This window comes from Momordica charantia (genome assembly GCF_013281855.1).
Source record: "Momordica charantia cultivar OHB3-1 chromosome 5 unlocalized genomic scaffold, Mcharantia_2.0 BLBB01000005.1, whole genome shotgun sequence".
NCBI lineage: Eukaryota > Viridiplantae > Streptophyta > Magnoliopsida > Cucurbitales > Cucurbitaceae > Momordica > Momordica charantia.
In genome coordinates this window covers 12,219,345-12,243,832 of record NW_028275163.1, presented here as the reverse complement: position 1 = coordinate 12,243,832, position 24,488 = coordinate 12,219,345, and the positions used below count along the sequence as shown (strand labels likewise).

The window sequence follows — 24,488 nt, the reverse complement described above, 5'->3', positions numbered from 1 at the left end:
GAAGGAAAATAGGGGGTGGGTGTTTCACGAAGAAGGTGGGTTTGGGGGCTAGGGTTTTCCCTTCCCTTCTCTTTTGTTTTAAAATAAGGAAGGCCCACTTACCCAATTACTTTTTTTTTAAAACAAAACAAAGCCAACGAACAAGAAATTAGAATCCTACTTCCAACCTCCTTAAGCTTAATTATATCCTATAATAGAATTAAGTAGTTGGTCCAACAACCTAGTACAATTGCCAAAAAAGCGGACTCCTCGTTAAACAATAATTAAATAAGTACATACATGCCAATAACTCACAACAATTTCCACAGCAGCTCAAAATAAAATCAAATGAAACACTTCAATTAAATTAAAAAGATTTCTAAGAAAGGAGGCCCCGAGGCTCGAGAGTAACCTAACCTGAGTAACGCGGGGCATTACATGAGGCTTAAGCTATTTCCGTATTCACTTAGAGATGAAGCCAGAACGTGGTTGGAGTCCCTTCCTTCAGAATCTATTACAAGTTGGGATGACTTGGCTGAGAAGTTCCTGATGAAGTAGTTCCCACCCAGCAAAAATGCTTAGTATCGCAATGAGATCAACAATTTTCAGCAATTTGCTGGGGAATCAGTCAGTGAATCTTGGGAGCGGTTCAAACGATTATTGCAGAGGTGCTCTCACCATAGGATCCCAAGATTCATATAGATAGAGACATATTACAAAGGTTTGGATGATGCCACACGCCTAGTGATTGATGCGTTTGCAAATGGGGCTTTGCTAGCAAAACCCTATGCTGAAGCATTTAATATTTTGGAAACAATATTAAGATTCTCAGACAATCACTCATGGTCTGATCCCATAGCTGTTCAAGGAAAATCGAGTAAGGGGCTGGTTGAGTCTGAATCATATACTGCATTGAATTCAAAGATTGAGAATCTGACGGACTTGGTAATGAGGAGTATGACGCAGCAAACTTCAGTTGGAGCATCAGTTGGTATGGCTAATGTTAATCAAATTCAAGGAATTTCTTGCTCTTTCTGCGAAGGAAACCACCACTACAACAACTACCCTGGAAATCCGGAGTCAGTTTATTATCTGGGGAACCCGTAGAATAATAGAAACAATTCGTATTCGAACACGTACAATCCTGGCTGGAGGAATTGCCCTAATTTTAGTTGGAGTGGAAATCAAGGAGGACACAATGCAGGAACATCCAATGCTCCAGCATTTCAGCAGAAGGTAAGTTATCTTCCTGGTTTTGCAAATCAAGGACGGGTGGTAGCACAGAGGCAATCCGAAGGATCATTTGCATCATTGGAAAATCTGATGAAGCAATACATGGCCAATAATGATGCCACTGTACAAAGCGAAGCTGCATCATTAAGGAACCTATAATGGCAAGTAGGCCAGTTAGCTACGGATCTGAAGAGCAGACCGATTAGGGCATTACCCAACGACGTATAAGTGCCAAAATGAGATGGTAAGGAATAATGCAAGGCCCTCACTTTGCGAAGTGGGAAAGCATTACCTCTGACGCATCCGAATGCCCAGCATTGAGCAAGGAACATACTCGAGTTGACCATGGAGAAACTCAGTCAGAATAGGACAGTAAGCCAGCGAAGTACTCGTGACCACTCCACCAGAACAAACAACTGGACAACCAAAAGACGATCAAAACACATCCAAACAATCAGTCAATCCAGTAATTGTTAGAGCACCTGAGACAGGGTCTACATAGAATATAGTGCCCGAGAAAAGTAAACAGGCAGAGCATGTAAATGCTCCAGCAGAATATAGGCCAGCGCCAGCGCCACCATATCCTAAACGGTTGCAGAAAAAGGAGCAAAATGTTCAATTCAAGAAGTTTTTAGATGTCTTGAAGCAACTGCACGTGAACATACCGTTGGTGGAAGCTCTAGAGCAAATGCTGAATTATGTAAGGTTCTTGAAAGAAATACTCACAAAGAAAAGAACGCTGGGAAAGTATGAAACAGTAGCAATGACTAAGGTTTGTAGCACTACTCACGAGCAAAATTCCTGCAAAGATGAAAGTTACTGGGAGTTTCAACATACCAGTTTCACTTGGGGGACAACAGATAGGGCTTGCTGATTACGCTTGTTTACATGCATAAAAAAGAAGGTTTTAGATGTTGTTTTTACTATGTTTTAACTTTGTTTCGGACTTTTTCTCAGTCGTTTGAGTTCCAATTCATGCAAAATTCATATATGATGGTTTGTGGTTGGCTTATATTGTATTTATGACATTTTAGGACCATTTGGGAGTGAAAATTAATCAAAAGAAGCAAAAAGGACGGAATAAACCTTCATTGAAGGCGCTGCAGAAATCCTTGTTTTCTTCCAACTTTGCCCTTAATGAAACGCGTCTTCCAATGCGTTTTGGTGGTTCCAACCGATGCATACGTGTAGAAGAAGTGTTCCACTATCAGTTTGAGCATGATTTGGTCAGTCAAAGGAGTTGGAAATGGGTGATCCACTAGCGTTTTAGGACCTACCTAACCAATTCTGCACAACTATAAATTCCAGCAGCTTCTCCACCAAATTCATCAAGCCTTGCTTCCTTCTCTTGATCATTCTTAGTGTTTCTTTGTTGCTTTCTAAGTACTTTTGAGTTGCTTTCATTAGTTGCTTTTAGTTTTTAAATCCCGAGAACTTTACATTCCTTTATTGAGCTTTGTTTTGTTTCCGTTGTTACTTAGTTATTTTCTACCTATTCAAATTTATAAAAATCCAGCACTTAGCTTATCTTTACTTTGCCTTTACTTTATTTTTAGTTAAGAGAATTGTGTTTTGGGAGGAAAGAGCACGTGACACTCCCCCTTGCTTGAAAGAGAAGGGCGAAGTAGTGTTTTTGCTTTCCACTTATTGCTCAACATGTTTTCCCAAAAAGTTAGGATTTAGAGAAGGCCACTGTAAGTCTTAACAAGTCAATACTGAAAAGGTTGCTTATTTGCATTGTTGAGTGGTTAAACCGAGGAGAAGAGCGCCTTAGACATAAAGGTTCCTGTTAAGTAGCCTAGACATAGGACTTTAACCCGAGGTTGCGACTATTTCCATCCTAAAACTAAGATATCTCTCATAATAGACATATTAGGGAATGTCTTAGGACTTTGAACTTGCTTAGACATAAGTCAAGTGAAAAGCGTAGTCGTTGGTTCCTAAAGTAAAATGCATATCGTCCTTAGCGTATCCTTGATTCTTTGTTGGCTAACTTGAAGTAATTCGGGCTAGGTTTTACCATTATAAGACCAAATCCCAAATCCAAAACCATTATTTGTGACCACTTCCCATTTTACAAGAATCACTCATTTCAACGTTCAGTATTCATTAAAACTTTAGAGTTTGGAAATTATTTAGAAGTCCTTGAGGATCGATACTTGGATACTCCATCCATTTTATATTACTCTGACAGGTGTGCGATTGCATCTATAGAATTGTTACCACACTTAGTGCGTGCGTTCAGCATAACCTCAGTCACTTGCCTTATGTGATTTAGGCGCTAGCATCAATCTTATGCCATTATCAATTTACAACAAGTTAGGCATTGGGGAAGCAAAGCCCACAACAGTGACATTGCAGTTGGCGTATCGATCCATTACACATCCAGAGGAAAAAAATTGAAGACGTGTTGGTACAAGTAGATAAATTTATTTTCCCTGCTGACTTCATTATTTTGGATTATGATGTAGATAATGAGGCCCCTATTATTCTTGGAAGACCATTCCTCGCAACTGGGAGAGCTTTAGTAGATGTCCACAAGGACGAATTCACAATGCGTGTACAAGATCAATAAGTGAAATTTTCGGTGCATGACTCCATGAAATTTCCTGCTGAATCTGAAGAGTGCTCAGTATTAAAGATCTTGGATGAAGCGTTAATGGAGGAGCTGGAAACAGAAGTCATGTTGGAACATCTAGAAGTAGTTGGCACCGAAAGTGTGGCCGACGCGTTTGAAGAGGAGCTAGAAGATGTCAAATCAGAATGCATGAACACCAACAAAGGATTTGTGAAGAAAATATATGAATCCCTAGACCTCACGAACCCGGAGCTTAGATTACCTAAGCCATCTATCGAGGACCCGCCAGTTCTAGAGCTTAAAGCATTGCCGCAGCATCTAAAATATGCTTACATGAGTTTATCAGAGACATTTCCAATCATCATAGAAGCAGACTTACCCTTTGAAAAGGAGCAGATGCTGTTGAATGTACTCAAGACACATCAGAGAGCAATTGGATTGACTATTGCGGATATCAAGGAGATAAGCCTCAGTTTCTCCATGCATAAGATAGTGCTAGAGGAGAGTTGCAAGAACTCTATAGAGCCCCCAACGTAGACTCAATCCAGCTATGAAGGAGGTGGTAAAGAAAGAAATTATCAAGTGGTTGGATGGAGGGATCATATATCTGATCTTAGATAGTGAGTGGGTAAGTCCAATTCAGTGTGTGCCCAAGAAAGGAGGTATGACTATAGTGGAAAACGCAAATAGTGAGTTGATACGTATGAGGATAGTGTCTGGATGGCGTATATGTGTGGATTACTGCAAGCTGAACAAAGCCACAAAGAAAAACCACTTTCCTCTCCCCTTCATCGACCAAATGCTGGACAGGTTGGCAGGTCAAGAGTATTACTATTTTTAGATGGTTACAACGGCTATAATCAGATTACAATCGCTCCTCAAGGTCAGCAGAAAACAACTTTTACTTGTCCATATGGAATGTTGGCTTTTAGGCGAATGCCATTTGGGCTTTGTAATGCCCCAGCAACGTTTCAGAGATGCATGATGACCATCTTTTCTAACCTTGTTGAATCAGTAGTTTAGGTGTTTATGGATGATTTTTCAGTCTTTGGAAAATCACTTGCAGAATGTTTGGATAATTTGAAGAGGGTGTTGCAAAGATGTGAAGAAACAAACTTAGTCCTTAATTGGGAGAAGTGTCACTTCATGGTGCAAGAGTCTCCAAAAAGGGCATAGAAGTGGACAAAGCAAAGATTGAAGCAATAGAGAAATTGCCCCCACCTGTGAATGTCAAGGGCATCTGCAGTTTCTTGGGACATGTCGGTTTCTATCGCATATTCATAAAGGACTTTTCGAAAATCTCTAAACCTCTTTGTTCTTTGCTTGAGATTGATAAAGAATTTAACTTCACATCTGACTGTTTGCAGGCGTTTGATACATTGAAGTATGCTTTCACCCATGCTCCGATAATGACAACTCCAGATTGGAACCAGCCTTTCGAATTAATGTGTGATGCCAGAGACTATGTTGTGAGAGCAGTTCTTGCTCAACGCAGAGGGAAGCTACTTGCACCCGATTTACTATGCCAGCAAAATTTTGCTGGCTAAATGTCATTCGGCACCATACGGTTGACACTTTGAAGGGCAGCGCACAGCAGCATTACAACTAATGTCAAAGGGTTGGAAATATTTCTAAGAGATCAGAAATGCCTCTCACATACATCTTAGAGGTGGAGCTTTTTGATGTATGGGGTATGGACTTTATGGGCCCGTTCCCTCCATCCAATGGAAACATCTTCATATTATTGGTAGTCGATTATGTGTCAAACTAGGTCGAAGCAGTGGCATGCGCCAACAGTAATGCCAAAGTAGTAGCAAAGTTTCTCCACAAGCAAATATTCACGCGATTTGGTACACCCAAAGCTGTGATCAGTGACGAAGGCTTCCACTTCATCAACAAAGCTATAGCATCTCTCCTAGATAACTATAACATCAGGCACAAAGTATCCATAGCTTACCACTCCCAGTCAAATGGGCAAGCTGAGATATCCAATCGAGAGATCAAGAGCATATTGGAAAAAGTGGTTGGCACAAATCGAAGAGATTGGGTGATGAAGTTAGATGACGCTTTGTGGGCTTATTGTACAACATTCAAGACACCTCTCAGAACATCTCCTTACAAGTTAGTTTTTGGGAAACCTTGTCATCTCCCATTAGAACTAAAGCATAAGGCCTTTTGGGCTATGAAAAAATTAAACTTGGATTATTCTGCTACTGGTGATGTTCACCGCTTACAACTGCTAGAGCTTGAAGAATTCCGTGGAGACGCTTATGAAAATGCGAAGTTATACAAGGAAAAGATGAAGCGCTGGCATGATGCGAAAATGAATCTTAGAAGATTTGAGGAAGGGCAACAAGTGTTGCTTTTTAATTTGATACTCAAAATTTTCCTAGGGAAACTCAAATCAAGATGGTTAGGCCCATTTTTGGTCTCGCACATCTTTCCTCATGGAGCAGTTAAAGTACAATAGATGGATTTAGGAAGAGAATTCACCGTGAACGGGCAAAGGCTAAAGCATTTTTATGGAGGAAGCATGGTGAGAGATGTTGGAGCTCACCACTTCGCCACAGACTGAGAAACCAACAACAGAATAAAGGGAGCAGGATTTAATGATTAATTGGTTTATTGCTCCCTAGCTTCGAATTTATAAATTTAGATGTTTAATTGTTTTTCTGCCATTTTGAATTTTGAATTGTAATTTTCTTTCATTTTGATTTTTAGGGGGGAAATAATTACAAATCTGGTTGAATGGGCAACTTTTAAAACAGGCTTGCATTGAAGAAGGCGTGACGTCGCTGACACGAAAGAATATGGCCAGTGAGAGCGTCAGGATGTTGCAGGCATGCAGGGAGGTATTTATAGCGAATTTCGGCTTCCAAGGAGAGGAGGTAAGTAAAAATTTTCAAATTTTTTTTTGAAATAAATTATAATTGTTAGAGATTTGGGGGGATTTTATTTTTTTCGTTTTGGGGGGAAAAGTGTATTTTCATTAACTAAAGAAAATCGTGGGGGATAGTGTCTTTAATGGGCCGCAACAGATTTCCATTTTTTCTTAAAACCCACGTTTCCCTCATTCTCTCTCCCCATTCTACACCATCACCATACCTCTCCCTCTCTTTCTCTCTTTTAAGTTCCCAAAACCCCTCTTCTTCTTCCCAAACCCTAGCCTAAAATGCCCAGAAAAAAGCACCGAGCAAATAGGAAGAGAGCGTCGAATCTCAAGCTGTTGGCAAGCTCTGGGTTGAGCGGCGACCTTCAGGAGGCTGTTGAAACCATCCCATCGGCGACGTCTGAGGAGTAGAGTCCCGCAAGTTAGGAGCACGTGTCGGCTGAAGTTGAGATTCTGTCGCCGCCTCCCCCTGTAGCCAGCCCTCAGGTAAACATCACTGGCCCGACTGTCTTTTCTCCCCAAGTTCAGCCTGATAGACCCGTGACCACCGGCGAAGATACAAAAAAACTCATCGCCGCGCCCCTTCTCACTCAAAACCCTCTCGTCGTTCTTAATACTCCACCCCCTCCGGCCACCATTCCGCAAGCTCCACAACCTATAACCACCAACCCTCCAACTACCAGCGTCCCTCCGCAAACCCTTGTCAAAGAAATCAATCCAACTGCCCCCTCCAAATCCTTACCCACTGATGGACCGGCCTCGCGAACGCGAAAGACCAAGCGGTCGACCTAGTCTACCCCAAACCATAGACCGACCAAAAAGGAAAACACCAGCAGTGCGCCGCCGCCCCACACCAAAGCTAAAACCCAAAAATCTGCTTCTGTGTCTGAAGGGAAGCGTTGCACTCGGTGTAAAAGCCCAGATTTATGGCACGATTCACGAAGTAACGGTCCTATAAAGCTTACTGAACCCTCCCGTTTAAAGTGATGAAAAGTAATGTTCTTCTAATGCAACATAAAAAAAATGGAGATACGCAATAATAGAATTTCTAGGAGATAATCCCCGCCTCAGTGGTCAGGTCTCCAATCAAGAATATAGTCATTTTGTCTCATAATCTCAACACGACAGAAATTTGAAAACAAAAACAAATATCCATAAAGCAATAAGAGAAGGTGTCCTTGACGTTAGCCCAATGTCTAATTCCCATTTTTATTTCATAGTAGTGGGATTTTAACGATGTCTGCATTGCACGACATTATTCCCTAGCCTAACCGACACAGCTAGTGATCCATTCCCTAGCGTAACCGACACAGCTAGTGATTCTGCCTCAGTCAAACCTCCTCCACGTCATCACCACGGCCGGCCCGGTTCACACCTGAAACAATAAGGTAGAGGAGGCGTGAGTACATAATTACTCCGTAAGTAGCCCACCCTAACTAGACACCACAACAGACTCGTAAACACAACCACATCAAAGACAATAGCAGAAAAAAAAATAGGCAGCACGAGACAATAATAATGGATTAACAATTACATACAAGCAACCCAACGCCTAGACTTCCGGGACCCCCACACTATGTTAGTACTCCACGTCTAACTTTTCGAGGTGTAACGGCTCTTGACATTTATTCCCAAGATACCAACCTTCCTCTACAACGCTTGGTGTTCGACTTTGCCTTTTATTCCCAAGGTCTAGAACTGTTACCCTTAAGCACCCCCTTCACGTTAGTCCTCCGAGTCTAACCCCTCGAGTCGTTCTGGCCCTTGACATTTATTCCCAATGCCCCAATACTTTTCTTCAGATCTTGAGGTTCGACCTTGCCATTTATTCCCAAGGTCTAGAACTGTGCACCAATCTTTGACATTTATTCCCAAGGTACCGATGACTACCTGGCGTATTGGTTCTTGACATTTATTCCCAAGACCCCAATACCCCTCCATTGAAACCTGATGTTCGGCCTTGCCATTTATTCCCAAGGCATCCACTCATAGCTTTGAATAACCATACGACTACTAAGCATATTCAGTTCAGACACCCCACAGATCAACAAACCACTAACCCGACCCGTCGCTCGTGACAATCCCCACTAACCTTCCAATGACAACCTATAAATAAGCCTTCCACATTTCAATTCACAACCCAAATTTTACCAGCATGCTCTCCTTTGTACCAAACAATACATCAACTCAACAGCTTCCAACAAAATAATATAAAACTATATGACAGGCTATCAACACATGCATTTCGTCTCCGACACGTTTACAACGTCATGGTTTAGCTACTTCCAACTACAATAATCAGGACCAACCAAACACAACCAACAACAAGAAATCATGCTTTCTCATAATGTCTAGCAATGAAACGACAACATGTAACAACTTCCAACTACCATAATCAGGACCAACCAAACACAACCAACAACAAGAAATCATGCATTCTCATAATGTCTAGCAATGAAACGACAACATGTAACATAACGAAAATTACTGTGAGTGCACAACCACGGCTAACAATTTTCCTAATGCACGAAATAAATTATTCCAATTAAAAATCATCATCAAAACCATTTAACTAACTAAAAATCAGCACCAACACCATACAACTAAATAAAAATCAGCATCAAAATCCATTCAACTAATTAAAAATCAGCACCAACACCATACAACTACATAAAAATCAGCACCAAAATCCATTCAACTAAATAAAAATAAAAATAAAATCAACACCAAACCATTCCGTTAACACAAGGTAACAAACGCACTCGCCCCCTGGCTACTTACCCACTGCTATGCTTCTATATCCTGTGTCAACTCACCACCTAAACAACAATAGACAATGAAGTAATTAATACCAAATTTCCAGCCATCTAAATTCATTCTAAGGGATTTTGCAATGTTCATTACCGCAAAAATCGACTTCATCTAGGTGTGGGTAACTCAGGCCTAACTCGAATGGTTGTGGGTTGCGTAAATCAAGCCTCTAATGGGTATAGGTAGGTGCCGGGATCGGAAACTGCTGCTGTCCGGACTAATTTAGCAGTAAAAATTCATCAAACGATGCCCACGACGCTGCGCGCAGCAAGAACTCGCACCACGACCGGTTGCTGTAAAATCTTGCGCCCACTACTGCTGTCCGACACGCCGTGCACCTCTGCCGCTGCCCGAAACCCGCGCGACGCTGCTGCCGACGCCCGCGCACTGCTGCTGCCGTCGTCCACGAACTGCTACTGCCGTCACCCGCGCGCAGCTGCTGCCCGTTGCTGCCGACGCCGCACGCCGCCGCTGCCCGAAGTCGCCGCCGTCGTCGCCTACCGTTGCTGCTGTCAAGTCACCGGTGGTCGCCGTTCGTCGAGTGTTTCGGTGAGGGTTGAGGCACCGGTAGAAGAAGAAACACGAAAACTAAAACGGGGAGGGGAAGAAGAGGCTCACGATTGGGGAGGGTTGTTGGGGGCTAGGGTTTCCTCTTACCTTCCTTTTGTTTTTAAGGGGCCCACTTGGGCTAGGCCCTTTTCTCCTTCCCTCTTGTTTTAAAACAAGAAAGGCCCACTTACTTAGATACTCAAATTGGGCCCAACGGACCGGAACAATTATAGAGAAAGCAATTTCCTCGTTACACAATAGTTGGATACGTAAGTACACTTTAACACTATAACAATAACCACAGCGGCTCGAAATAAAATGAAATGAACAATGAAATTAAATAAAAAGAAATTTCTAAGAAAAAAGGGTCTGGGGACTCGAGATAACTAACCTGAGTAACGCGGGGTGTTACACTCGGACAGTCTCTGTTTCCCAACTTCTGCCAACGCCAAGCTCCTTCTAAGCATATTATAGTAGTCCCAATGGGCTAGGCGACATTCCAAAAGTTCGTAGATCCGGAAGCAAGGGCGAGCTATCGATCGATCAAGATAAGGCACCTGTACTTAGAGAAAAGGTTTTTGGAGGCGGAGATGCCCCTGTGTGTGAAGGAAAGAGCCGCACGTTTAAAGTGGGAGCATTTCTATGCTCCCCTTATGCTGATTTTGTCGGAGATCGTGAGGGAATTCTACGCCAACTTCGACCATGATAGAGTAGGGCACACTACTGTACGGGAGGTGGAAATCGACTGGATGCCGGAAAGAATCAACAAGCTGCTAAAGCTCCCCAACAACCCAAAGGCTGAATTCAACGTGATGATCCAGCAGCCCTCAATGCGGGAACTTGATCAAGCCTTCAATCTGATAGGCATATAGGGTGCTGCGTGGCAAGTGAAGGACAAGGGGGCGCGCTCGTTGAAATCTGGCCAGCTTATAAGAGAAGCTAACGTTTGGCTCTACTTCGTTAAGAGTCGGGTCATGCCTACCACACATGATTCGTCTGTTACGAAGGACAGAGTCCTTCTGTTAGCTTGCATATTGGAAGGTCGCTCCATCGATGTCGGACAACTAATCCACCGGAAGATCACGCAGTCCGCAACTAAGAAGACCGGCCGTCTGTTTTTCCCCAGCCTTATCACTAAGCTCTGCCTTCGCAGAGAAGTGCCCATCTTGGATGAAGAAGAGCCTCTCGAGGACAAGTTGGTGATCGATCGGACTACGGTGGAACGGCTGATGAGGCAGGACTCCAATCACCGCGGAGCTGTGCAGAATGTGGCCATCAATAAAATGATGGCCCATATAGCCAAGATGCAGAAGCAACTCTCGCAAATGGAGGAAGCGTAGTCCGCGTTCACTGAAAAGGCTAAGAAAAGAGATGCAACTATCCTTGTAGCGCTGGAGCATTTCAAAGCAGCCGCACCTCCTACATCCGCCATGCCGGCCCGTCTAAAAAAATTGCTGGAGCAGTCAGGAAGCTCTGAAGAGTAATATCAGGCTATGGGCGACTCTTCAGAGGAAGAAGAGAGTGAAGACGAAAGTTCTATTTGACCTACAAAAGGAAGTTCCTGTCCTTTTGTCTTAACCAAACCTTGTTCCCCCCCCCCCCCTTCCCCTCTTGTTCTTTACAAAGTTTTAGTCAGGTTTAACGTTTAGCATTTTCAATTTCTGCACTTAATTTCCTGTTTGTTGTTTTTCATGTTTAAGAGTTTGTTTTTAATTCCAATTCTTCTTGTTTTTTTATCAGTAAAAGTGTTACCACCCCCCCTAGAAATTGAATGTCAATGTCGAAGTTAGCAAATACTGTGCTCTCAACTTCTGTCTTTTGCCTTGTCCTGTATAAATAGTCTTAATGCTAGAGCCTGCTAGTGAGCAGTTGTTTCTGTTGATGCTGGAGCATTTTGGTGAGTGTCAGCTTTCTTTTGTTCATCTTCTGGTTCATTTTTGCCTGCCCATGCCCTAGCATCCCTCTCATAGTACTGGACCCAGGTAGCGCTTACCCTAGACAGGAATTTCAATGGCTCTCTATCCGAAGCCAACCCTTATCTTTGTATAGCTACCATGAACTTCTTCTTGTAAATCCCCTTAAGTTGTTAGCATTAGCCCTCCGCACTCATGTCTTTATCTTGATAGCGAACACCCCTGTATTCCTTATTTTACATTCGTTTTAAGTTTGGGGGTATGTTAGAACTCTATATACTAAATGTCCTTAGCCACATTGAGGACAATGCAACTTTTTAAATTTGGGGGAGTGAACGTTCAGTTCTTACATTTTTATTAGCAATTGTATAGAACCATGAATCTTTCTAATCCTATAATTCAGTAAAAAAAACACTCAATAAAGGAGGGGCTAGTAGCCCACATCCAGAGCATAAAGAGGCTGCAGGATTAGGAAGGGCTAGTAGTCCATGGTTAAAAAGCCCAAGTGAGTAGTTCAAGGTTTAAAGGTTTAGGCTAGTGAAAGGGGCTTGAGAAATGAATATTAGGAGAAGTTAAGCTTGAGGCTGGGAAGTAGAAGGAAGCTAGAGTTGGGCAGAAAATAGCATCTTCCAGAGTGTGAACAAATCTAGGCTACTTTCATTTCTTTGCCCCAGCTGAAGCACTATAGCAGAATATGTAAGTTCTAGCGTTGATGATCAAGGTAAAGGTTTGAGGCATAGAGATGGATGTTTGAAGTGCAGGTTTCTAACGTTCTTCTTTTGTGAAAAGAGGTAAAAATGTTTGCTCTTGCTTGAGGACAAAGCAAGATTTTAAGTTTGGAGGTGTGATAACTCTCCAAAAAAGAGTTATTCTAGTGTTTATTTGGGTGAACATGTGCATTAAAATGTCAAAGTGTGTCGGTTTTAGGTTATAATTAGCACAAATAGTGTTTAATTGCAAACTCATAGCTAAACATACTTAGTCTTGAGAACTTCGGCCAAAACAGCATGAACTCTCGTATTTGTGGTTCTTTTGCACAGGTTTTTAAGGAAGAGCCGAGAAGAGAAAGAAGTGTGGAACCAGAGAGGAAAAGCCAAAGTATTGTCAAGTCGAAGCATATAAAATCTGGAGCATAGTGATACCAGGGCATGGGTGTCCGTACAATTACTTTTAAAACACGGGATTCACTTATATCCGTATAATCCCCAGTCAGGTGTCCTAAAAACAGGACCCAATATTTAAAGGAAAGGTTTCCCTAGCTGACGGACACGCAGATCCCAAGGGAGATAAACTTTAAGAGCTGAAAAGACCAAGGGAGGGAATATACCCATTTTCGGGAGGAGAGCTAACGCCAGAAAGGGGAAGCTCGTCTGCTGCTTTACGCTGACTGCTCTTTTTCTCTGTCATTTAACTAATTTTCTACTATGGGTTGTATTTCTTCTTCTTCCATTTTGTTTTCTTCACCCATTATGAGCTACACTCCATTTTGGGGGAGGTTCACACGCTGTAACTGACTTGAGACCGAATCTCTAGCATACTACATTTATTTTTAAGCAAATCTGAATTTATTACTCAATTCTTCGCGTTACTGTTGGCCGTTGTTTCGTGTATGCTAGCTCCGATATTGACTCGGAAGGGCTTGTGGGTGCTGATTTGTTTTGCTTGTGATTAACGCTTTTCTATAGCTACAAGGATACTCAGGAATGGGGTCTCCTAATCATGCCTATAGTTTGGATTTATTGCTTGGGTATTTAGCAAGGAAGTTGTATTTACTCATGTTTGGGGTGTCTCGGAAGGGAACCGAGTCGAACTGGCTACTAATAAATGTTAGCTACGCTAGAGTATAGGTTGATAACGTGTTAAAGTATGCTGAATCTCCCCCGCCACCTTCATATCTTTTAATCCCCCATTATCGCTTCCTGTGATACTATTTCCTTGTGTCGATAGCCTTGAAACTGTTGTCTCTTGCAACGTTATGTCATCCTATTATTCCTTTGTTTTAATTCTTCTAGATAATATTCATACTCAACTCTGTATATTTTTTAATTGTTGGTATATGCTTTTATCATTAAAATATAAACCAAAAATCCATGTGGATACGATCTCGTTACGTACTACAATTGACTATTCGTGTATACTTGCACGCATTGTCGACATAGTTGTGTGGATGCAACAGTATGACAGTGTAGTAACTCGTTGCATTTGATTTTTACCGCGTTCGTACAGCTTCCGGAGGGTGCCCTAAATTTTAAGGACCCGGTATATAAGGAAAGTATACCCTGGCCGCAAAAGGGGGATAGACGTGTGCTTGCTTGTGGGTCACACTATGCTCTTAAGGAAGCTTTTTATACTCTGCGATCTGCATAAACGATGGAGACCACTTATGTCTTTTCCATTTCTTGTCTCTTTTCCATTATGAACTAGACCCCACCTTCGGGGGATAAGCTTGTTATAAATTTCATGTTTGCTACATTTTAGGACCTTAATAGTGACTTAATAGAAGTGTGGTTATCTTTTCATCTCCCTAAATTCTTGTGGCCAACTTATTTAGTGTGCTTACTTGCTTGAGGCTCGGGAGAGTCCTTGTTGAGTGTGTTTACTTCTTTTAGCTGCCTCTCTTTGAAGTAGAATGGTGAATACTCAGGGATGAGGTTCACCCTACTGTGCCTATAGATTGATTTTATTGCTTGTTTTGATCACGACAGGAGTTCGGTTAAAGCATGTTTGGATATCTCGGGGCCATGACAGTCTGGGAAATCAACATTTTTGGTCTAGAAATCACCTGCTGTGTTCCAAGCTTTTGTTTCTTATTTTTATGTCAATTTAAATATACCAGTGTGATTTAACCAATATTTAATTTTTCTCGTTGGTATTCTGAAATCATTAAATCTAATTATAGTCTATTTCCCTGAGGAGACAACCTTGTTTTTATACTACAATGGGGTGTTTAGCGTATACTTGCAATATTTTTCTCGTAGTTGTGAGCAAACAAGTTTTTGGCGCAGTTGTCGGGGAAATAGATTTCATATTTTGATTTTTTAAATTTTGGAATATGGTGTTTAAAGAGTCCCTCACTTTTATTTCTGGTGAGTTGTGTAGTGATGAACGATTTCCCTACATTTAAATTTTCTGATGACCAAGAACCATATACGTGAAGACGAAGAAGGGCTAAACATAGAGTACAGTGTAGGGAGTTGCAATGAATCTGAATGCACCAATTCAGCCTGAATTGGAAGTGGACGGGATAGAAGGGGTTGGAGCTGGCCAAGCTGTGTCAGTACCTCCCCTGAATGTTGTCCTGCTCTCTAATGACACAGAGCAGGAGATTAGAGCATATACGGCTCCAGCTTTCTATGACTTCAATCCCGTAATTGCATATCCTATAATTGAAGCTAATAGGTTTGAGTTGAAGCCAACAATGTTTCAAATGCTCCAGACCGTAAGACCATTCCATGAGCTTGTATCAGAAGATCCTCACAGCATTAATGATATTTTATGCAAGTGGCAGATTCATTCAAAGTAGAAGGAGTCAGTAAGGAGTCTATGCGCTTGAAGTTGTTGCCTTACTCTCTGCAGGACCTTGGTTGGACTATTTACCTGCCTAGTCTATTACTTCATGGAAAGATTTGGCTGATAAATTCTTGATGTAGTACTTCCCACCTTCTAAAAATACATGGCTAAGAAGAAAAATCAATAACTTTCAACAGCTTCCTGGAGAATCCTTAAACGCGTCATGGGAAAGATTTAAAGGATTGCTCCAGAAGTGCCCTCATCATGGAATACCATGTCGTATCCAAATTGAAACTTATGATAACAGACTGAACTAGGCTACACAGTTCGTGATAGATGCCTCAGCGAATAGAGCATTGTTGTCAAAACCATATGGAGAGCCTTTTAATATTTTGGAGAGAATTTCGCGCAACAAGCATCAATGGTCGAAATCAAGGGATGCATCATCGACAACATCTAAGGGCTTAGTGGCAAAGGATGCAATAGCAGACCTGAAATCGAAGATCTCCAGGCTAGCTGATATAGTAATGAAGAATGCAACTTGAGGTGAGGTTGGAGCGTCCAAGGAATGTTGTGCAGAGTACGCTATGTTCATATTTATGTTTTAGGGTTTGAAGAATGAAATTTTGATATTTTTGTCATGATAAATTGAAACTTTCTTATTCGTATATAGTCTACTTTTTCCTTTTGTGGTACACTTTCTTCCCCTAACTAACTTACCCTACCCTTATTCTGTCCAAAAAAAAAAAAAAAATCCTTACCCTACCCTTATAATATAAGCGAAAAAGTTAAACATATCGCTTTGAGGAGAAAGTACCATTTTTATCTCAACAAAAAATAAAAAATAAAAAGAAAAATCTATTGCCATATGAGAAATAAAAATTTTCCCAAATCACAAATCCTTCCCCATATCACAATTCTCCTCCCAAATAGCAAATCTTCGCCAACAAAATTTCTCAAATCGAAAATTTTCCACTGTCACTGTAACCACCTACTCGATTTGGAGTCAGTAGAAGATAGAAAATGGACCCTCTGTATCTGTCGAACTGATCCATGTCGAGCTTAGATGAACGAACCATACCAGCCGACTTGAGGAATCCAACCTCAATCCCAACCACTGACCTTGGGGTCTGACAGCCGTAACTGCCGATTGGAATGGCTCCATCGGCCTTGTCTCTCCCAGCTGCCTATAAAAATGACACTCCACCCCATGAATCATGTACGCAATTCTTCCGAGAACAACTTGACACAACTCGAGCACACACTAACTTGGACATCGGAGTGTTTGTTCCTTGTGCAGGTTTCATCGAGATCGCACCTAGGAGCTCATCCTCGTTAGCTCATGAACCAACCTGTGAGCTTGACGGAAAACAGCATCAACACCTTGCTAATCTCCAAAAATTATGTAAAAAAAAATAAAAAAATCATTTGAAGGTCAGCTGCTTTTGTTATAAAAAAAATCTGGACCAATGTCGTGTCTGGGTAAGATTTTAAACAGCAGTATTTTTTAAATGGTTTAGAATATTTTTAAAAAATAACTTTATTTTTACTAATGTTTAAAAAAAATCCCTAAAGACCGACCATTTTTCTTGAATATTGAAAAAGAAAAAAATCTGAAACACGCCAAACGACAGGGGCTTAAAACACGCCTTGGTTAGTAGTTGCCGACCTCCCAATTAAAGCCACTAAAAAAAAGAAGGAAAAAAAAAACAGTTGAAAACTTGAAGTCGCTAAAATTTCCCACTAAACTAATTGCTTAGCCATTACGTTCTCTTCCTTCTTTCTCTTTCTCGTCCATTCCGTGTTTGGAGCCAAAGAAAATTCCCCAGAAAAAAAAAAAAAAAAGAAAAACTTTGTCTCTCTCTCTTCAACAGCCGTTTGGCAGACGATAGAATGGCGAAGTCAAAAAGTCCATGTGGGTGTATTGGATTGGTTTCGTCGCAGTCTACTCCGGATTTCCATAAATACTCTCACTCTCCACACAATTTTCTTTCATTCTTCTTCTTCCACCGCTTCGAGCTCCTCTCTCTCTCGCCTCATTATTGGACCCTTTTCCAGTTCGGTTAAGATCCTAATTTAAGGTAACGGTTTCATACGATTTCCCCCACATCCTTCGCATTTTTAATTTTAATTTTTTGTTTCTTCGATTTTTCCTTATTTGTTTATGTGGTTCAGGACCGTATGTCCTATTGAATTTGCTTTTCTCGTTGGCAATTTGCGTAATTGTGTTGTGTTGTATTGAATCCGGTTCTTGAAGCGGCAACGGAAAATTTTTGAGATTGAGATTCGATTTTAACCTTTTCCTTTGGAAATTGGAATCCAGTTCTTACTCTTTAGTTTACCAAATCAATAATGCACGTTTCGGATCTGATTATGTTCGTAATTGCTTAGTTATGGTGGAACGTCCTCTCCTCTTTATTTAGTTTTTATCGCAGTTTTTACGTTTTGAAACAAATCTTTATTACATCGATGAGAATGCCTTTGTTTGAATCTCAATCGCATTCCTTTTTGGGGCATGGATCTTCTTATTCCATCAATATCTATAGAGAAAATAAAGGCTCCTGTATGGATTATTATTTTTTATTTTTTTGAATTTCGAATTCGTTCATAGTATTCCTGATTCGAAATCTCGAAAATATATATTAAATAGAGATTTCTAACTGATAGAAGATGAAATCGATTCTTTTGGATTAAGAAGTACGTTTAGCCAATTTTAGACTTCACTGCGGTGCTGCTCTTGATTAATTATAGGTCTATAATTGTTTAAGTCACTTCACTTCTGCTTTTTTTCCCCTTCTGTTTGTTTTATTTTGCTGTCTGAAGTTCAAATAGGGACATTTTCAGTTGATTATTTCCTGCTGTCTAATTTGATCAGGTGCAGTTTCTATTGAAAATCTAAGTTCATTTGGGAACGAAGATTTCAAGTTTGAACTTCTTGTGAAATTCAACGAGATGGCTGATGGATCTGAACATAACCCTATCATAGAGGATGAGAAGACAAAGTTTGAACTTGATTCTGAAGCTGTTAAGCTAGAAAAAGAGGTCGGGAAAGAAGATCTAGAGGTCAAGATCAAGAACAAGGAGGCAAAATATGAAGATGGAAAAAAAGAGAAGACAGAGGTTGAGCTTGAACTCAAGTCCTCGTCGGTGCGAAAAGAGAAAACAAAGGATAAAAAGGATAAGGTAGGTGAAGATTCAGAAACTGAGGGGAAGAAGAAAAAGGAAAAGAAGAAAGAGGGAAAGCACAAGAACAAGGATGAAGACAAAGATGAAAAGGAAGAAAAAAAGAAGAAGAAAGATGAGGATGATGGAGAAGCAGAGAAGAAAGAAAAGAAAGATGAAAAGCACAAAGACGGGAAATCTGGGGAGAACGACAAAGGGAAGGAAAAGAAAGGAAAGAAGAAGAAAGATGAGGATGTAGACAGTTGCGAAATGGAAGAGAAGAAAAAAGAAAAGGACAAGAAAGTGAAGAAAAAGGTCGAGGACGAAGAAGACGATGATAAAGAAGAGAAGAAGAAGAAGAAGAAGAAGAAAGAAGAGAAGGATGAGAAGAGTGTTGAAGTGAATGAAAATGATGGAGAGCAGAACAGAGATGAGGATGATGGCAAAGAAGAAAAGAAGAAGAATAAAGAAAAGAAAGAAGAGAAGAAAAAGGACAAGGATGGGAAAGTAAAGGAGAAAGGAGAGAAGAAGAAAAAAGATAACAAAAAGTTAGAAGGTGAAGAAAAGGAGGACAAAGATGAGAAGAAAAAAGACAAGGATGAAGCAGAAGATGAAAAAGAAGAGAAGAAGAGAAAGAAGGAGAAGAAGAAAGGGAAGCACGAGGGCGAGGAAGACGAGACTGAGACTGAACCTCAAGCTTCCAGCACGAGGGAAATTGAAATTAAGGAATCTGAGAATGAATCAAAGGGAGAAGAGGAGAAGAAGGACAGTGAAAAGAAGAAGAGCAAGAAAGATAAGGAAGAAAAGAAGAAGAAACTTGATGGGAAAGGCAAAAGCAGAGATGTAGGGAAATTGAAACAGAAGCTAGAAAAGATTGATGTTAAAATAAATGTGTTACTGGAGAAAAAGGCAGACATTATGAGGCAAATAACAGACGCTGCAGACGCTGAAGATGCTCAGAAATCTACGCAAGTGCCATAATTCGGAGGTTGCTGTTGCACTTGCTGCTATGTTGTTTTCACAACGATCGTGTAATATTATAATATGACCTTATTTCTAAGGTTTTCCTTGTCTTTGTTTCAATGAGTGCATGTGTACTGTGATATATAGATGGTTCAAATACTATTTTGTCCCTCTACTAGTTCATTTTAGTCCGTGTAATTTGAAAATGTTCATTTTGGTGACTATTCTTTTAGTTCTTATAATTTGAAAATGTTCATTTGGTCTCTGTACTTTTAAAAGTGATCATTTTAGTCACTCTTCACAAGGTTTTAACACAGTTTACACATAAGAAAAAATATTTAGTATAAAGTAATGTTTACATTGTAATATATATATTGATTATAATGTGGTATTGAAATTGTGATAGAAAAAATGAGATTTAAAATAAAATGAAAGAACTAAAATGGTTCATTTTTTAAAGTACAAGGACCAAAATGAATATTTTCAAATTATAGTGATTAAAATAAATCAAAGTAAAAAGTATAGGGACTAAAAATAACCTTTTAAAAGTATAAGGAACTAAAATTAACCAATGTCAAATTATAGTGATTAAAATAAATCAAAGTAAAAAGTATAGGGACTAAAAATAACCTTTTAAAAGTATAAGGAACTAAAATTAACCAAATCTGAAAGACATGGATCAACCTACTATTTTAACTTATTAGATATATAATTATAATGATTTTTTTCAGTGTCGTTTTAATGTTCAGTGTTCTGGAATAATGGACTTGTCAGAGGGAGGGTAGGAATTTAGGGTGTTGGAATTAATCTAATTAATTCCATTAAATGAATAACAAGTTATGATAAATTATATGTAAGGGTTATGGTCTCTAATATACTATGCTACTTTAGTCTCTTATTCCCCATCTAACAGGGAGTATTTTCCATCTTAGGTCTAAGACAAACCACACAGATATTACTACAGTAATTTGGAATCTCTACTCATGATCCAGGTAATTCGAAACAACTTAAGGTTTTTTATTTTTTTTTATTTTGTTCTTTTGTAATTTAATTTTTTATAAGTATTTTACATATTTATAATCTATTATAAATATTTTGGACATTAAAGGTACGGAGGACTGTTTACTTTTTCCTTTTAAATTGTGCTAATTAAAGGTTGACTACTAAGGTCAATACATTTATATTTCATTTATTGGTAGAACAATTTATCTAATTTCTTTGAATGTTTTGATGCATGAAATATGCTACCAAAGTAGTCTCTATTTTATAAATTGGAACATTTAAAGTTCTTAGATGTAGTGTATTTGCTGCTTATGCGAATTGTGATTGGCCCAAAGTAAGGTTGCAATTTGACCAAACAACAAACACACATACAATAATAAATATGGATAACATAAGATTGTGTTCTTGAAATTGTTAGTCGGCTCAAAGGAAGGCTATCATCTAAAAAGAACAAGTTATTAATGTTTTATTATTGTACTGAGAGTGTCACTAGCAAATTAACATTTTTGTCCAAAGACTGAATGTAGATGTTGCATTAGGTATATCACTTGTCCTCGTAAAGTTTATTTAGAATGTCATTAATATATATATATATATATATATCTCTGTGTGACATTACTTACTATATTGAGCTCGTGTTCTTTATACGTTGCTAATTCTGATAATATGTCCACTCAAGTCAACAATATTCTCAGACTGAATGAGACTAATTTTAAGGACTGAAAAGAAGACATCCAGATAGTACTTTGGTGTATGGATTTAGACCTTGCATTAAGGGTAGACCGTCCTACTTCAATTGAGGAAAATCCTAATAAGGTTGAAATTGAGAAGTGTGATAGGTCTAATCGCATGTGTCTAATGATCATGAAGCGTTCAACTCCATAAACATGTAGAGGTTCTATTGTTGAGGGAACGAATGCCAAAGGCTTTCTAAAGGAAATGGAACAGTACTTTACCAAAAACAATAAGGCAGAGGCGAGTACCTTTACGGCAAAACTCACCTCTTCAAGACACGTTGGTAAAGGAAACATAAGGGAATACATAATGCAGATGTCAAATGTTGCAACAAAACTTAAGGCACTAAAGTTGGAAGTTTCTGAAGACTTTTTAGTGCATTTGATATTGAACCCTCTTCCAGTAGAGTATAACCACTTCAGGGTGAGTTACAACACTTAGAAGGACAAATAGTCCCTGAATGAGCTAATCTCTCACTGTGTTCAAGAGGAAGAGAGGATGCAGCGAGAGAAGACAGAAAGTGTTCACATAACTTCTACCTGTTTGAGTGTAATGAGAAAGAGAACGAATAATGCTGCAGAATCTTCTAAGTAGAAAAAGGAAAAGAAATAGGATTCATGACCTGCTTGTTTCTTCTGTAAGAATACTGGGCACATGAAAAACAAGTGTGCCAAATATGCTGATGACTATTGAAGAAGGGTATGTTTCTCTCCCTTATTTGTTCTGAGATTAATCTAGCTTCTGTACCTAAGCATACGTGGTGGGTAGATTCAAGTGCTACTACTCACATAAGTGTATCTATGCAGGGTTGCATTTGGAGCCGACCGCCAAGTGATGTTGGGGCTTTCATCTACGTGGCTGACGGTAATAGGGCAAAAGTAGAAGCAATAGGAACAGTTAAATTATCATTAGGAACTGGTTTTCATTTGGATTTGTTTGTGACTTTTGTTGTTCCGTCATTTAGATGGAATTTAATTTCTATTTCTTCATTGGACAAATTTGGTTATTCTTGTTCATTTGGAAAGAAAAAACTAAGTCTTTTGCATAATTCAAATATTATTGGTATTGGTTCATTGATTGATAATTTATATATGCTTGATAATGTTCCTTTTGATAATGAAACCTTGCATGTTTCATCACGCGGTACAAAGCGAAAATTAAATGAAACTTCTGGTACATTATGGCATAAACGATTAGGACATAACTCTAACACTAGAATTAAGAGACCCGTGGATGAAGGAATTCTTGATTCACTTGACCTAACAGATCTTCAATTTTGTGTTAATTGTATCAAAGGAAAAGAAACAAACAAGAGGAATGTAGGTGCTGAAAGAGCTGAAGAAGTCCTAGAACTGATACATACTGACATATGTGGATCATTCCCTACGACTTCATAGAGTGGACAACAATATTTTATCACGTTCATCGACGATTATTCAAGATACTGCTACCTATATTTAATTCATGAGAAATCTCAAGCTCTGGACATGTTCAAATCTTTTAAAGTAGAAGTTGAAGTTCAACTTAACAGGAAAATTAAAACCATTAAATCTAATTGTAGAGGAGAATATTATGGTCGATATGATGGATCAGGTGAACAACGTTGAGTACCTTTTGCGCTTTTCCTTGATCAATGTGGCATAGTTCCTCAGTACACGATGCCTGGGAAACCTAGCATGAATGGAGTTGCTAAGAGGCGAAATAAGACTCTTAAAGATATGGTAAGAAGTATGATTGCTCATTCTTCTTTGTCAGAAAGAAGAAATGCAATACCAGATGATTATATTGTATTTCTTAAAGAACATGAGGATAACATTGGCCTTACAGAAAATGATCCTATCAATTTTCAACAGGCAATGAAAAGTTCTAAGGTAGATAAATGGATTGAAGCTATGCAAGATGGATGAAATCCATGAGTGACAATGACGTCTAGGATCTAGTTGAGTTGCCTGCAGGAAAGAAACCTATGGGTTGTAAATGGATATTTAAAACCAAAAGGGATTCAAAAGGCAACATTAAAATATATAAAATACGTCTTGTTGCAAAAAGTTTCACTGAAAAGAAAGGCATAGATTATAAAGAGACTTTCTCTCCAGTTTCCTCGAAAGACTTTTTTAGAATTATTATGGCACTGGTAGCACATTTTGACTTAGAGTTACATCAGATGGATGTTAAGATAACTTTTCTCAATGAAGACATTGTTGAAACCATTTACATGGAGCAACCATAGAACTTTGAATTAGGAAATCCAAAGTCAATGGTTTGCATACTAAAAAAATTCATCTATGGACTCAAGCAAGCTTCCCGTCAATGGTACCACAAGTTTCATAATGCCATTACTTCTTTTGATTTGAAGCTAATGTAATTGAGGAACGTGTGTACTGCAAGAACAGTGGGAGTTTGGGACGCAGGGTTGTGTAACCAAAATTTGGATAACTTGTGTTTCAGGTGCAATGATAGGTAGCCTAGGTTTGGGTAGTCTGACTTTTTTTTAGCTGTTTTTTCATGTGTTATTTAGCAAAATGTTCAATCCTTGATTTAATCTAAGACAATTTAGTAAGAATCAATTAATCCATCCATTTTGAATTTTGTATTTCTTAATTCTTATATTTTATAACTACAACACAAATTAAATTCTAAACTCAATCAAATTGTCCAGAGTAATTTGGAGCAAAATTTAATATTGATATCGTAGTTTTAAGAGTCATTGGAACACAGAAAGTGGTTTACATAATTATAACAATGGTTCAAAATATGTATAATTTTCAATGAATGATTTAAAGATAAGAATATTAGCTTTTTATGGATTTATTCATATTAAAATTATATATGTTGAGGGCAAAAACTGAGCACGATGCGTGTCCACTTCAGGAGAGGAATGAGACCACATACAGTTACAGACCATATGAGGATGCTACCGAGCAGGACGCGTGTCCTCCCACAGAAGAGCGTGTGGGACCACATACGGTTATATACCGTACGAATTGGCAGCAGGAGACGCACATTTCCAATACGGATGGCGATCTCCCAATTGCAGGCGACAAGCCTCAGAACTACAGGGGATGCCGCCACTCGCCAGCTGTCGGATCGTAACCCTTGACAGTCACAGTACCATGCGGTGCGCCCCTGGAACCCTCAACCGTTGTCCTTCCTGGTCGGCCAC

General features: G+C 39.5%; 1 protein-coding gene and 1 non-coding gene across 2 annotated transcripts; one reads left to right on the top strand and one right to left on the bottom strand.

Moving 5' to 3' along the window:
• Positions 1–15,627: 15,627 nt before the first annotated feature.
• LOC148211330 (small nucleolar RNA R71) lies at positions 15,628–15,734 on the bottom strand. The gene has a single exon (XR_015791109.1). It is a non-coding gene; the product is annotated as a small nucleolar RNA R71 (small nucleolar RNA).
• Positions 15,735–17,305: 1,571 nt separating this feature from the next.
• On the top strand, positions 17,306–19,857 carry LOC111022623 (uncharacterized). Its single transcript, XM_022299800.2, has 2 exons — positions 17,306–17,544; positions 18,339–19,857. Exon 2 carries the CDS (start codon positions 18,416–18,418, stop codon positions 19,604–19,606), a length of 1,191 nt encoding a protein of 396 aa, XP_022155492.1. The 5' UTR covers positions 17,306–17,544; positions 18,339–18,415; the 3' UTR covers positions 19,607–19,857.
• Positions 19,858–24,488: the final 4,631 nt, after the last annotated feature.

Excerpts from the sequence above, each read along its gene's own strand:
- LOC111022623 (XM_022299800.2), top strand. The coding sequence starts at position 18,416 with ATGGCTGATGGATCTGAACATAACCCTATCATAGAGGATGAGAAGACA.